Genomic DNA, 16,134 nt, shown 5'->3' with positions numbered 1-16,134 from the left:
CCACAGGTTATCATCCTGATAACCAAAGCACAAAAAAACTCAACGAAGAAAGAAAATTACAGACCAATTTCCCTTATGAACATGGATGCAAAAATAATCAATAAAATACTTAAATATGGAATCCAAGTCACATCAAAAAGATCATCCACCATGACCAAGTAGGCTTTGTTCAATATCCAAAAATCAGTAAATGTAATCAATCATATAAGTAAACTGAAAGAAAAAACACATGATAATCTCATTAGATGCAGAAAAAAAAAAAGCCTTTGACAAAAATCTAACACCCTTTCATGATCAAAGTCACAGAGACTAGGGATACAAGGGATATACCTAAACATAATAAAGACAATTTACAGAAAGTCTGTAGCCAATGTCAAATTAAATGGAGAGAAACTCAAAGCAATTCCACCAAAATCAGGAAGAAGACAAAATTGCCTACTCTCTCTACATCTATTCAATATAGTATTTGAAGTTTTAGCTAGAGCAACAAGTAGATCAAAGGAGTATAAATTGGAAAAGGAAGAAGTCAAAGTATCATTATTTGCAGATGATATGATAGTATACACAAGTGACCCTCAAAATTCTACTAGGGAACTCCTACAGCTGATAAAAAGCCTTCAGCTAAATGGCTGGATACAAGATTAACTCAAAGGAATCAGCAGCCCTCCTATATACAAATGACAAACAGACTGAGGAAAAAATCATGGAAACAACAACATTCACAATAGCCTCAAATAATATAAAATAACTTGGGGTCTCTAACCAAGCAAGTAAAAGACTTGTATGATAAAAACTTCAAATCTTTGAAGAATGAAATTGAAGGAGATATTAAAAGATGGTAAGATCTCCTATTCCCATGGATTGGTAGGATTAACATAGTAAAAATGGTCATCCTATCAAAAACAATCTACAGATTCAACACAATCCTCATCAAAATTCTAATAGAATTCTTTACAGACCTTTAAATGACAATTCTCAGCTTCATATGAAAAAAAAAAAAACAAGGATAGCTAAAACAATCCTGTACAATAAAGAACTGCTGGGGGTATCACCATCCCTGATTTCAAGTGGTACTACAGAACTATAGTAATAAAAACCGCATGATTTTGACATAAAAACAGACACACTGATTGATGAAAGTGAATTGAAGACCCAGTCATAAATTCACAAACCAATGGACAACCTGAGTTTTTATAAAGAATCCAGAACTAGACAATGAAAGAAAGAAAGACATCTTCAACAAATGATGCTGGTCAAACTAAATGTGTCCATGTGGAAAAACGCAAATAGATTCATATTTATCACCCTTCACAAAACTTAAGTCCAAATGGACCAAAGACCCCAACATAAAACCAGACACACTGAACCTGATAGAAGAGAAAGTGGGGAAAATTCTCAACATATTGGCACAGGGGACAACTTTCTGAACAGAATACCATTAGCACAGGCACTAAGACCAACAATTAATTAATTAATGGGACCTCGTGAAACTGAAAAGCTTCTGTGAGGCAAAGGACACTATCAATTGGACAAAGAAGCAGCCTACAGAACAGAAAAATATTTTTGCCAACTCCACAGCCAATAGAGGTCAAATATTCAAAATATAGAGAGAGTTCAAGAAACTGGGTAATAAAAAAATCAAACAATCCAATTTGAAAATGGTGTACAGATATAAACAGAGAATTCTTTTTTGTTGTTGTTGGTGTTCTTTTTTTCATTTTTCTTTATTAAGAAATTTTCTACTCACTCCACATACCACCCACATCCTCCTCCTTCCTCTTCCTTCCTTCCATCCCCCAGCCCTCTCTCCAAAGCCACCCCGCATCCCCACATCACCCAAATCAAGGTCTCCCATGGGGAGTCAGCAGAGCTCAGTCAACTGAGCCTTGTTAGGTCCAAGCCCCTTCCCATTGCACCAAGGCTGTGCAAGGTGTCACACCACAGGCACTGGATTCCAAAAAGTCTGCTCATGCACCAGGAATAGATCCCGATGCCCCTGCTTGGGTGCCCCCCAAACAATTCAAGCCAAGCAACCATCTTCGGTATCCAGAGGGCCTAGTTCAGTCCCATGGGGCCTCCACTACCACCAGTCCACAGTTCATGGGCTTCCACTAGTGTGGCCGGTCATCATAAACAGAGAATTATTAATAAAGGTGTTGTTGTTTGAATGTAATTTACCCCCATAACCTCATAGGGAGTGGCACTATTAGGAGATGTGGCTTTGTTGGCATGGATATGGCCTTCCTGGAGGAAGTGTGTCACTGTAGAGACAGGCTTTGAGGTTTCCTATGCTTGGAAAACTGCCCAGTGACTCAGTTGACTTCCTGTTCTCTGCAAGCCAAGATGTAGCCAACATGACATCTGCCTGCATGCCACCATGCTCCCTGCCATGATGATAATGAACTGCACCTCTGAAACTGTTAGTGAGCCGCCCCATTACATATTTTCCTTAAAGGAGTTGCTGTGGTTATGGTGTCTTTTCACAGCAATAGAAACCCCTAACTAAGAAAAGAGGAATCTCAAATGACTGAGAAACTCTTGAAATGTTCAGCATCCTTAGTCATCAGGGAAATTCGAATCAAAACTACTTTGAGATTCCATCTTACACCTGTCAGGATGGCTAAGATAATAATGCAAGTCACAGCTCATATGGGCAAGGATGTAGAAAAAGGGGAACACTCCTCCATTGCTGATAGGAGTACAAACTTGTACAGCCACTATGGAAATAAATATAGCAGTTCCTCAGAAAGTTGGTAATCAATATGCCTCAAAACCCAGCTATACCACTCTTGGCCATATACCCAAAGGGTACTCCATCCTACTAAAAGGACACTTGCTCAACTATGTTCATTGTGGCTTTATGCATAATAGCCAGAAAAAGGAAACAACCTGTATATCCCTCAACTGAAGAATGAATAAAGATATTGTGGTACATTTGCAAAATGGAGTGTTACTCAGCTATTAAAAATGACATCATGAAATTTTCAGACAAATGCACAGAACTAGAAAAAATCATCCTGAGTGAGGTAACGCAGACCCAGAAAGACAAATACAGCATGTATTCACTTATAAGTGGATAGTAGCTATTAAGTAAATGATAATCAAGCTACAATCCAGAAACCTAGAAAGGTTAGATAAAGAGGGGGACCCTAAGATGGAAGCACAGATCTCCCTGGGAAGGGGAAATAGAGTAGACCTGACAGGTAGACTGGGCAGGTGGGGACAGGAGTGGGAAGAATCAGGTATTGGGAGGGGAAGGATAACGGGAGAGAGTACAGGGAGAGACAGCTAGAATTGGGGGCATTTGGAGACTGGTGTGGAAACCTAATGCAATGGAAACTTCCTAGAATCTATAAGGGTGATACTAATAAGGACTTTTAGTAACAAAAGATACAGAGTCTGAACTGGCCATCTTTTGTAGCCAGGCAAGGCTTTTAGTAGTAAGACTGGGTTTCATTCCATTGAATTGTTGACCAAGAAGGTCGTGCTGAGATCCCTAAACAATCCAGGCTGATGCTAGGACAAAAAGTCATCCTCTGAAAACTGACAGTGGGGCCCCACTGCCAAGGACAACTTCCACATAGCTCATCAAACGTAGACAGGTCGAGTTGGTGCAAGCTTGGAGCCTTCATTCACCCTGCATTCTAGTCTCTTTGGTGTGAGAAGATACTCTGTAGGCTATGGAAAAAACCTGGATACCAACCCAGGCACAAAACCCTCCATCTATAATCTGTCCTGCCTGCAAAATGTGCTGGGCCAATGGTGGCCCAGAACTTGTGAGAGTGGACAGCCAATGTTTGGTTTAACTTGAGGCTCATACCACAAGAGGGAGCCCATGCCCTCCCTATACTGCCTGGATGGCCAAGAAACAGATTGGATAACCTAACCTAGGGTGAACCAAACAGGACTGGGGGTGGGGGAAGTCAACTAAATGATTCCTAATGATATTCTGTTATACTCATAGATAGGTACCTTGTCCAGTCAGAGAGGCTTCCTCCAGCAGTAGATTGGAGCAGATGCAGAGACCAAAGCCAGACATTATGAAGAGGTAAAGTCTACATTGAAGGTCTCTATCAGGTCCCTCCCTCAGAGATATGGGAACCCTATGGATGAGGGAGATGAAAGACTGTAGGAGTCGGAGGGAATGGAGAAGACCGGGAGAACATGACCCACCATGTAAAACAAGCAGGTCTTATATGGACTCACAGAGACTGAAACAGAAAGCACAGGGTCTGCATGGGTCTGCACCAGTTCCTCTGCATATGTTTTACAGCTGTTAGCTTGGTGTTTTTGTGAGATTCTTAACAGTGGGGGTGAGTGTATAATTGATTCCTTTGCCTGCTCTTGGGACTCTTTTCCTCCTATTGGGTTGCAATGTTCAGCCTCAATAAAGGGCTTTTGCTTTGTCTTATTGTATCTTGTTTTGTCCTGTTTGACTGTTATCTCTTGGAGGCTTGCTCTTTTCTGGCAAGAAAACAGAAGGGGAGTGGATCTGGGGGAGAGGGGAGATGTTGGGGGAGTTAAGAGGCATGGAGGGAGGGGAAACTGTGGTTGGGATTATTGTCATTTAATTAAAAAAGAACGGTCCTACAAGTACTAATAGCTTCTGTATAACAAAAAAAAAATTGTATGAAAACCATAAAATATTATAACAGGAAAAATTGTAAAAATAAATAAATAAAAAGAATATTCAGAGCTGAGGATGGTGACACAGGCCTATAATCCCCAGAATGTGGAACTCGTAACTCAAGGCCAGACTCTAATACATGAGGCTTTATCTCAAAAGAACAAAAAGAAAAGTGAAATAAAATCATTGATTGCAGCAATATTCATACTGCAATTTTGAACACAAACTAAATGTTAGACAAAAAAATAAATACTTCAAAACCTAAGTGTCCAACAAAAAGATGAATAATTCAAAAATTGTGGTGAAATCAAAAGGTGGAAAATTATATTCAAACAGTGATTGTGTCTTTGACAATATAAGAAAATGTTGGCTGGGCGGTGGTGGTGGTGCATGCCTTTAATCCCAGCACTTGCAAGGAAGCAGAAACAGGAGGATCCTTGTGAATTCAAGGCCAGCCTGGTCTACAGATCGAGTTCCAGGACAGCTAGAGCTACACACAGAGAAACTGTCTTGAAAAAAAGAAAAATGTTACAAATTAACTGAGATCAATTTATTGGCTATAAAATGGAAAATAAATGCTGACAAGGGTATGGGAAAATTGAAGTCCTCATACATTTCTGGTAGGAATAAAAAATATTTTAACCATTTTTAACCTATTATTCTATAAATAACCTGATTAGATTCATTGTGACATACATTGGTGGGGGGATAGAAGGAATATAACTGACTGAGCAGAGGCAGATAAGCAGAACTGGGAGGGGACAAAAGGGGTTAATAAGGGTGAACATGATCAAAATATATTGCACACTGTATCTGTTGCTTTTCTGCTACTATGATAAAACACCATGAGGCAATTTACAGAAGAGTTTATTTGGGTTTATAATTCCAGAGGGTTAGATGAATGGTTAGGTTAGTCCATGGAGGCAGAATGCAGTTATGGTGGCAGAAACAGGAAGCTGAGGACTCACATCTTGAACTGCAAGCAAGAAGTAAAGTATGAACTCAAAATGGCACAAGTCTTTAGGTCCAAGCTACCTCCAATGACACACTTCCTCCTGCAAGCCCACACCTCGTAAGCCTCCCCAAAGAGCATCACCAACTGGGGACCAAGCATTCCAATACTATTGAAACATTCAAACCACCATATATACATTTATTAAATTCATTGATATGAAACCTTTTATTATGTATAATTAACATGCTAATAAAACCTTTTAAAAAGAGGAAGTATCTGTTTTTTCACAATCCTTGTAGGGTTCCCAGTCCTAGATCTGGCAGTCCCAAGTCTTTGGAACTCTAGAGATGATGGACACCATGGCAGGAAGGTGTAGCACAAACCACTTATCTCTTGGGCCAAGGAGCAAGGAAAAGAACAGAATACTGAGTCCCACAATTCCCTTTACAGCACACTTTCCTCTGACCTAAAGATCTCCCACTAGGTCCTACTTTCTAAAAGTCCCAAAATTACTCCCCTGGGGACCAAGTCTATAACATGTGAATCTTTGCAGGGCATTGACATTCAATCCATAACATTTTTCACTGACTCCAAAAGCCAATGTCCACCAAAGTTTCACATGCAAAAGAAATAAAGCATTTGGCCTCTTTCAACCAGTACTAGCAACTACACTATGCCTAGCCATACTTTTATACATACACAATTCATTTATTCCATCCTAACCAACCCCTTTAGCATTGTTCAAAAGTTCCAAGTTCAAAGTCTCTACCAGGACTCAAAGCAAACTCAAATTTGAATCCCTACCAAAATTAAAAAGAAAAAGTGCTGTGGAATAACCCTTCCACAAACTGTGAAGATGTGTTGGTTTCATTGTTAATGAAAAGCTGATTGGCCAATAGCTAGGCAGGATTTTCAGGGCAGAGAGAATACTGGGAGGAAGGAGGGCCGAGTCAGAGGAGTTGCCAACCAGACTTGGGAGAAGCAACATGAAAAGCACATAGATGAGGTAAATGAGCTTCAGGGCAGCACATAGATTTATAGAAAAGGGTTAACTTCAAGTTATAATAGTTAGTTGAAAACAAGTCTAAGCTATTGGCCAAGCATTTATAATTAATAACAAAAATCTGTGTGGTTATTCAGAAACTGGCCAGCAAGAAAGAAGAAAAAAAAAAAAAACTTCCAAATGTCACCCAATGTGGGCAATATAGTTCCACATACAACCAGAGAAAGCTTTTTTTTTAAATATTTATTTATTTAATGTATATGAGGGACCTATCTTCAGGGACACCAGAAGAGAGAATCAGATCTCATTATAGATGGTTGTGAGCCACCATGTGGGTGCTGGGAATTGAACTCAGGAACTCTAGAAGAGCAGCCAGTGCTCTTAACCGCTGAGCCATCTCTCCAACCCCGCTTTTTTTTTTTTTTTTTTTTTTTAAAAAAGGCTTCAAACACACAAAAACAGAGCCAAGAGTGCCTTCTAGCCTCACAGTCTCATACCAACTGCAGTGCAGAGATGCATCTCCGGGCAGCTGCCTACAGGATGAAGCCCGCTGCCAGTCACCATGCACTACCACAATGCACTAAGCTGAGCAGTGCCAGCCGCTGACATAGCAGTTTAAGGTTCATCTCATAGAATCAGAAAACAATGTAGATGCTGAGTAAAGATAGACCCAGATGGGGGGGGGGGGACTCTAAATGGGTCACAGTGTATTTAAAAATATATGTAGGCTTGGGAGAGAAAAGAGAAAGAATGTATAAAATCAAAGATTTTTAAAATAGTTTAAAAATAAAAAAGTCCAGTCGGGTGGTGGTGGTGCATGCCTTTAATCCCAGCACTCGGGAGGCAGAGGCAGGGGGATCTCTGTGAGTTTGAGCCACCATGTAGTTTCTGGGAATTGAACTCACGACCTCTGGAAGAGCAGTCAGTGCTTTTAACCTCTGAGCCATCTCTCCAGCCCAAAAGTAAATTAAAAAAAAAAAATCTGTAAATACCCAAGGCCCCTATATGTGGTGGCATCGTGTTTGCATATAACCTGCTTATACTGCCTAGTATACTGTAAATGCTATGTATGTGGCTGTAGTCTTTAGGGAATAATAACATGAAGAAGTTCTGCACATGTTCAGTACAGGTGTAAATTTTTCCTAATATTCTTGAGCCATGGAGGGTTGACACATCTTCATATGTGCTTCCTTGGCAGATTCTGGCTTTCTGGAACTAGCTTCAGGGGAAGCAACAGCTAGAATTGAACTGTGAATCAATCTGTGTCCATAGCTTAGGACTCGGGGCAGAAAAATATGAGATTATGAGGGCAGAGACAGCATTTTGTTCACTACCTTTTCTTCAGCTTTGAGAACAGTGACTCAGTCATCCTAGGCAGCCAGTACTTGTGAAATGAATTGTCATATGACAAACTGTTTCAAAGCGTGAAAGGACACAAGATATCTCTCTAGAACCCTGAGTAAATAAAGACATGATAGCTGGTGATTGGTTAAAGCATTTTAAAGTAATTATTTGTTTGTTTTGTTTTTGTTTTTTGGTTTTACGAGACAGGGTTTCTCTGTGTAGCTTTGCGCCTTTCCTGGAACTCACTTGTTAGCCCAGGCTGGACTCGAACTCACAAAGATCGTCCTGGCTCTGCCTCCCCAGTGCTCAGATTAAAGGCGGGTGCCACCACGGCCCAGCTAACTGTTTCTTTAAGTACTGTAACAAACGCCGTTCTGTGGAGGACTGAGTTTATTCCTATACATTTTACAATTAGGCTGCTTCTCAGGTTGTCTGTATCCAAGGCTGGCTTTATGAAGTGGGACCTAAACAGTCAAATGGCTCTGAACTCCGAAAAGCATATACTTGTTTTAATATTGCTTAATGTTCTACTATTGTAATTTTAAACTTAATTAATTTTTTGGGTTTTCACATTTACTTATTGTGAAAGGTGTGCAAGCCACAGCCTATGTGAGTATCTTAAAAGAGTCGGCTCCGTCTGTTCTCTCCTTCCAACATGTGAGTTCTGGGATCCAACTCAGGTCATCTTCACTCGCTGAGCTACTCACCAGGCCTGATCCCACGTTTTTATTTTGCACTGGGGTCCATAAATTATATGGCAGTCCTGAAGGTATCTGAATGGTAGAAATACTCTCTAGCTGTGCATCACTGTGTGTCTCTTCCCAATTCGGCGCCCTCATACAACTTGAAATGGGCCGTGGTGGACGTTGGAGCACGCTTAGAAATCAGGGTGAGGAAAAAGTGCAAAACATTCACAAGCACAGTTTGGCAAGCCACACCTCACGTGTATAATGAATGGCCTTACCCTCCTCAGCCACCACACCTAGTTCCTGTGGCAGCTCATAGAATTCCAGAGTGGGAAAGCGGATCCTTTGGCATAGCAGTTTATTTTTGTTTCGTGACAAGAGAAACAATTACCTCAGGCTGAGCACTATTTCAAAAGTCTAAATTCAGATCACCCGCGATTGGAAAGTGCCGCACTTAAAATAAGACATCCCAGGTGTCTGCCTGAATCCGAGCGTGCACCAGTGTGTGGGTAACGGGTTGGAAATCTCTGAGGGCGAGTCTCTTCTTCCCGGGCAGGAGCAGCCCCTCCCCCACCTCCGCTACACCGAGGGCTCACTGGGGAGGGGGCTGGGTGATCCTCCCCAGCTCCGGGCTGGAGACAGCTCCCGGCTTCCCACCACCACCATCCTGTCCTCCATCCACCCACCCACTGCCCGCGCGACCGCCAGCGCAGAGTGATGGAGGCCTCCTGGCTGGAGACCCGCTGGGCGCGGCCCTTGCACCTGGCTTTGGTGTTCTGCCTGGCGCTGGGGCTGATGCAGGCCATCAAGCTCTACCGGCGGAGACAGCGACTGCTGCGTGACCTGAGCCCCTTCCCGGGGCCGCCCCCCCACTGGCTCCTCGGACACCAGAAGGTAGATGGAGGGAGGGGCGCCGCAGGATGCTGCAGAGGAAGTCGGTAGCCTGGCGGCTGCTTTCTTCCCTCCCTTGCCGCTCTGGGTTATTCTTGGACTTCCCAGCCCCTGGGTGGGTGGGGTGGGGTGGCTCCCCACTGCTCTGCAATACTGGAGTCTCTCTCATCCTCCTGGGAAAGGGTCGTTAGAGCGGGGGCGGGGGGGGAGGCGGTATTTGGGAAGGCTGAATACATAAGAACGCTAGGAGTCAATTCATTTTCCAGTCGCCTGGACTTATCTTCCACGTGTATTGTTTAATACTCAGTATTGTTTAAAACTTAGTATGTCATACTTATTGACAAGTTATACTTATTAGTTGTAGAAAATGTGCAAAATCGAACGCAATAGTTGGCACCCTTGGTTCATTCTAACCAGAAAAAAAAAAATTAACTGTCTTTTCTAAGATTCCTGTAAAGCCGGAAGCGGCCCCGCCCCACTGCTTCAAGGGTACAGGTTGAGGAAGATTTGTTGAGCCCAGAGAGATCATCACAGGTTCTGTCTCTCCTGTTTTCGAAATCCACTCCCAACACAGACTCTTAAATTCTTTCAACCCACTGGAGTAGCAGTGTGTGCTAAGTGCTAGGGCTACAAAAAGAAGATGGGTCCTTCGCCCTCAAGGGGCCCCAGGAAGGTACAGACTTTAGCAGTAAAGAGAAACTGAGCATCCTGGGTAAGGAGGGATGGTGGTGCCTCCAAGGAACCGCTGCGAAGGGACTGCATAAACCAGTTACCTTATATTACATAAAAACACTACACTTTGATAACAGCCGTTTCCGCTCTCTCCCTCTCTCTCTCTCTCCCTCCATCTCTCTCCCTCCATCTCTCTCCCTCTCCCTCCCCCCCACTCCTTTCTTTTTCCCTTGAGACAGGGTTTCTCTGTGTAACAGCCCTGTCCATCCTGGAACTTTCTCTGTAGACCAGGCTGGCCTCGAACTCAGAGATTCACCTGTCTCGGCCTCCCAAGTGCTGGGGTTAAAGGCATGCCCCGCTACCCCACCCCCACCCCAACCCCCATTGACAATAGCCATTTCTTAAGCTCAGTATTCTTTGAGTTGGCAATTTGAGCTGAGTGAAGTCATAGAGTGAATCAAGGTCTGGCTGATTTTTGGCTAGGTTGACTAATACACCACAGTTCACAGCATGTTAGATAAAGGTTGGCTGTTACTCTAAATGCCTTGATCTCTTCTTCCTGATGTATTATTGTCTTTCAGCTGGCTAGCTGGCAAGCCTGACCCTGCTTACCTGGTGTCAAGGTCCCAAGATAGCAAGAGGGCAAATCTGTCCTTGCACGTAGTTTTTAAGTCTCTCAGCCATGTTTGCTGCTCTTGCATTGATTTATCAGAGCCAGTCATATAACCAAGTCCAGAGTCAGGGTGGAAGAGCACATGAATACAGGCGGCATTAATAAACTAGGATCATTGTCATAGTAACTAAATGCATCTTTTATTATAGAGTTCTTACTCATTTCATAAAATGCTATGTCACATCTCTGATGTATGAGTTGTAGTTTTCTGTAAATTTTTACTAAGTCCTGAATATTTTTGTTCCCTTTCTATTTGTGTATGGTTGTCTTTTGCTGCCTAGCAAATGTCTCTCAAACTTAGCAACTTAAAACAACAGGTTTTATCACATGCCGTTTATATAAGTGTTGGGGATTCGGTAATGGCTTCCAGTAGCTGGGTGATTCCAACTCCGAGTCTCTAACCACAATGTATGAAGATGGTGAGGACTGTGATCATCTAAAGGACTGACTGGACAGGATCCACCTCCAAGTTCACTCACATGATTGTTGGCAGACTTTGGCAGCCTTTGATCCTCAGTAATGGCTCTTTTTATAGGGCTACTCACAGCTGAAGTGCACATTTGTCCCAGGATGCCTGGTTGTTTCTTGGTTTTAGCATCAAAAGCCTCACATCCTGGGAACCCTCCTATGCCAAATAAGCTGGAAAAGTCAGCCATTCTACTGTCAACAGGCAGCTTGCTTCCGCCGGACAAGAGAGGAGAGATCAAGACAGAGAAGTCAAGAAGGAGGCGGCAATCTTTTTAAACCTAGTTGGAACTTATCTGCCGTCACTTCTACTGTGTGTATTGGGTCACATCAACAAATGCTGGTGCACTGTGGAGAAAGCAGCACCGTGCTGGGGTCTTAGGGATCATCTTGGTGGCTACCACAATACATTTATGTCATGTGATTTGAGGCTATAGTTTTTTATGTTATGAGAAACTACAGACGTTTGGAAGTCTTTGCGCTCTGAAGAGTGATGTGTGAGAACCACCGCTGGAGGATCAGGACCATCCTTTCTTCTACCTGGGAGGATGCCCCATGACTTGGCATTCTGGGAGTAGGGGGGGGCAGCTAGAACATTCCATTTGTTAGACAACCTTGCCCTAGGCCCCTGTTGCAATTCATTATCTCCCTCTTAACTTCCACAAATGCCTGGTTTCTTCAAACCTCAAAGCTTCTCTGGTTCAGTTTGTGTAGAAAAGCAAGGTCTTGCCTTAAGTCCCTTTGGGGACTGAAGTGGGTGCTGAATGAGGAGAGAGAGACCTGAGATCCGTCCAGTCCTTCCTTTAACCTGACTCTTCTTTAAGCTAATGCTCTGCATTTGACTTTTTTTTTTCATTTAACCTAATTCACTTTTCCTAACCTTCTCAGCCTTCAACTTCACACTTTTAGAACTTTAAATTAAGAAGAGTTCTCAATTGAAAGTGGGGAAAACTTGAAAATTGTCCTACATATCTGTCCTACCAACTACTGAGAGTGAAGTGTTAAAGAGGTGATTCTTAAAAAAAAAAAAAAAAGTGAGAAAACAGCTTTTCTCCACTCTGTTGTGAACTTTTACTCTCACTAAAATCTTCAAGAAATTACCGCATGTTGAATTGCTGTAAATGCTCTAAATACTTACACTTGGTTTCTATGGTTGCCTTGTTGCAGATTGGCTAGGGTCAGAGCTTCTGCTTGGACTGTCGATTGCTTTGGCCTTTGTCCTATCATCTGTTTCACGTTATCAGTTCTCAAGCTATTACATAGTGTGCATACAAACTTGTATGTTATCTTCAAGTATGTTGATAGCAAACTTGTATGCTATCTTCCTAGCAGACTAATCTTGTTATTATGAAACCCCCCTTCTTATTGAGCAAGAAACCTTTCCTTAAATTCTACCTTATCTCACATTAGTGAAGCTACACTAGCTTTCTGGTAATGTGAATATGTTAGATTTTTCCAGCCATGTAGGGCCTTTTAAAAATTGTCTTCTGGGGCTGGGGAGATGGCTCAGCGGTTAAGACCACTGGCTGTTCTTCTAGAGGTCCTGAGTTCAATTCCCAGCAACCACATGGTGGCTCACAATCTTCCTTAATGAGATCTATTACCCCCTTCTGGTTTGCAGGCATACTTGCAGACAGAACACTGTATACATAATAAATAAATATTTTTAAAAAATTGTCTTCTGTCAACACATATATTGCCTTTTGTGCACTCTGACAACGTCTGTCTTTTGGTTGAAAACTTTAGTTCATTTACATGCAGTGTAACACAACACTAGTTTGTTCAAGAGGTAAACTTGGTTAGTGTTTGAAAAAACTGAAAACATGTCAGGCACTTAGTGAAATGAGTTGGCTTCCACTATAACCACTCCAGAGCCAGCCAGAACCTGTCTTAGCATCACATTATGGTTTGGATGTGAAATGTCTCTATATGCCCACATGTCTAAAGACCTAGTACCAAGACTGCGGCAGATTGGAGAGGTTGGCTAGCAGACATGGGTCACTGGAGGACCTTTGAGACTTATAGTCCAGCCCTGTCACTCCCTGTCCTGTTGTCTCTGCTCCCTGGCTTGCCATGATGTGAACAGTCCACGAGCTCCTGCTGTCAAACAGTGAGACACAATGTCATGCCTTCCCTGCTTTGATGAGCTGGGTCCCCTGAAACTGTGAGCCAAAATTAATTCCTCCTTTATGCTGCATCTGAATATCCATCATCTAGTATGTAACAGGCCCTTCATAAACGCTCCTTGTTTGTGAATGAATAAATATTTACCCTGTTAGAAAACCTCATGGTGGCTTGATGATGTGAACACCAGCATCACTAGATCTCAGGATCTTGACCTTTTAGTGGATCTAAACTATCCAGAGACCAGTTCATGGATGAGCGGCTGACTGATAACACACAGATTTGGAAGGTAGTTTTCTACCTCTTCTGAGGATAAGAATGATCAAGTGATGTGAAGTCACACAAGGAAGAATTTCAAAAGTCTTACATTTCCTCAAAAGTGGGGATCCCCATGATTGTGCTCAAATGTGTATCAGCATCCCAACCACACACATATACACTATAAGTAGATGTAACGAAATCTTATTTTTAGTTATTTGTAGGGACTACTTAAGCCACTTGTCCTAAATCTTGCCCTAAAAGTGAAAGGTTTGGGTGAGGGAGAAGGCTCAGTGGGGAAAGTGCTTGACTTGAGAGCAAGGCCTGGAGTTCAGATCCTCAGGATCTACATAAGTGCCAGGTAGGCAGTGGATGCTGGGTTTTGTTTAGAGACCTTTCCTCAAAGAATAAGAATAAAGGAGGTGGAGAGATGGCTCAGAGGTTTAGAGCACTTGTTGCTCTGGCAGAGGACCAAGGTTCAATTTCTAGCATTCATATGGTGTCTCGTGACCATCTGTAATTATAATAGTTCCAAGGATCCAGCACCCTCTTCTGGCTCCTGCAGGCACTAGGTGGTACACATACAGACATACAGACAAAACAGATATCCATACAAATAAATCTTTAAAAACTACAGAATAAAAAGGAAGAGTGATTAAGGATGAGTCCCAACGTCAGCCTCAGGCCTTCACATGTATATGCAAACATACTATGAGCCCCTGCATACACAGGTGTGCCCACACACATTCAAACATGCATGTACGCATGTATGTATATGAGAGAGAGAGAGAGAGAGAGAGAGAGAGAGAGAGAGAGAGAGAGAGAGAGAGAGAGAGAGAGAGATGAGAAAGAAAACAGAGAGAAGCAAAGATTCCTCTCTGGCAGTGGAGAAGCTGGCGGTCTGGAAGTTGACTGTGCATGATAGCTCACACCTATATTCCTGCCCTCAGGAGCCTGAAGCATGATTGATGTGATTTCCAGGCCAGCCTGGGCTACATTATGAGATTCCATCTCTGAAAAAAATAGAAAATAAATTCTGGAAGCTGAGAGTTTTGTCTCTATGTTTTTTCAAATTCCAGGAACCTGTAGAAATGAGCATTCTGCTATTATGGGTAAAGAGCTGACTGTTTTTGTAGAAGGAGTTGGCAGGTTTGTAGAATTATTTGTTGTTAAGTCATGAGAAAGAATCACTGATCAGTCATCAGAGAACATAAAAGGAGAAAGGACGGCGAGCTAGCCAGTGGTCATGTTCAGTTTACCAACAGAATGCTTTGAGTAGCTTCCAGCATAGGAAAACAAATTCTGCAGCCTCTCAGCCCTATCTCTAGGCCTGTGGTGTCCTCAAATTGGAGAGTGAGACTTATCTCACCTCACCCTCTGCTGGGAAAAGCTTACAGGATATGCCACTCAATGAGGCTTTGGTTTGATAGTAGAACATGTATTTATACTTAAAAAACAAAAGCAAAACTAGCCTTGTTTAGGATATTATCCCCAAGCTTAGAGATCTTAGAAAGAATGTTTGTCTCCCTACATGTGCCAGGTCCCTCTGGGGCACAGTCCCGTGCAGACCCTGAACTCACCCTGTGTCTGTGTCAAGGCAATGACACCCGACTGACTCTCTAATTTCCTGCCCTTTTTCACTATAGTTTCTTCAGGATGATAAAATGGAGAAGCTTGATGAGATTGTCAAAAAGTATCCTTGTGCCTTCCCCTGCTGGGTAGGGCCCTTCCAGGCATTTTTCTACATCTATGACCCAGACTATGCAAAGATATTTCTGAGCAGAACAGGTAAGAAACTAGACAAAACTCCAAGTCCTAATCTTCCAGGAGTGAGTTAGTTGCCTGTGACCCACAGGACTGAAGCAAAGCTTAGCCCTGGGCCTAGAAGAGATCCTGAGCAAGTATGGAGAGAGGAAAGATCTGCCCGGGTTAAGGGGCTTCCCAGGTGTCCCCCAGTTCCTCGGCTCCAGGGCCCCATAAATCCCAGTTGCCACCACCAGCCTTGCTAGGGGCTTCCTTTGCCTCCTTGGTTTTGGGACTTTTGAGTCAACACCTCTGCTTCACACATGCACTTCATTATAAACATAAGTCTCCAGGGGAAAGGAGAAGCCTACCTCCGGGGGTCTGAACAGAATCTAAAGTGATAGAGCATTCACTTAGCAATCCAAAACTCTTGGTCCAAATTGTTGTGTTCCTTTGCAGAACATAAATCACTCCCTCACCCACCCACCCAATGCAGTACAAGACTCTGATTATGCATACCACCACAAAACTAAAATGGCCAGTTTGAGCTCTGCCAACTTTGTGAAGATCTCACATTCTAATCTTTCCTGTGTTTCACATCCCTCGCCCTTAACAAAAGCTAAGCAAAATGGACCTTTCTCTGAATATCTGTTTCTCTGTCCCTCTGCTCCAATCTGTCTATCGTTCACCTCT

General features: G+C 42.7%; 1 protein-coding gene across 1 annotated transcript in view; it reads left to right on the top strand.

Moving 5' to 3' along the window:
- The first annotated feature begins 9,070 nt into the window (after positions 1 to 9,070).
- Positions 9,071 to 16,134, top strand: part of LOC114706699 (cytochrome P450 4X1) — a 28,235-nt gene continuing 21,171 nt past the window's right edge. Inside the window, exons 1-2 of the mRNA XM_028889192.2 lie at positions 9,071 to 9,509; positions 15,345 to 15,486. Coding sequence (XP_028745025.1) covers positions 9,333 to 9,509; positions 15,345 to 15,486 — 319 coding nt within the window. The 5' untranslated portion in view covers positions 9,071 to 9,332. The remainder of the gene's footprint in view (positions 9,510 to 15,344; positions 15,487 to 16,134) is intronic.

This window comes from Peromyscus leucopus, chromosome 2, assembly GCF_004664715.2.
Source record: "Peromyscus leucopus breed LL Stock chromosome 2, UCI_PerLeu_2.1, whole genome shotgun sequence".
Lineage (NCBI taxonomy): Eukaryota > Metazoa > Chordata > Mammalia > Rodentia > Cricetidae > Peromyscus > Peromyscus leucopus.
This window is presented reverse-complemented; position numbering and strand designations above follow the sequence as displayed.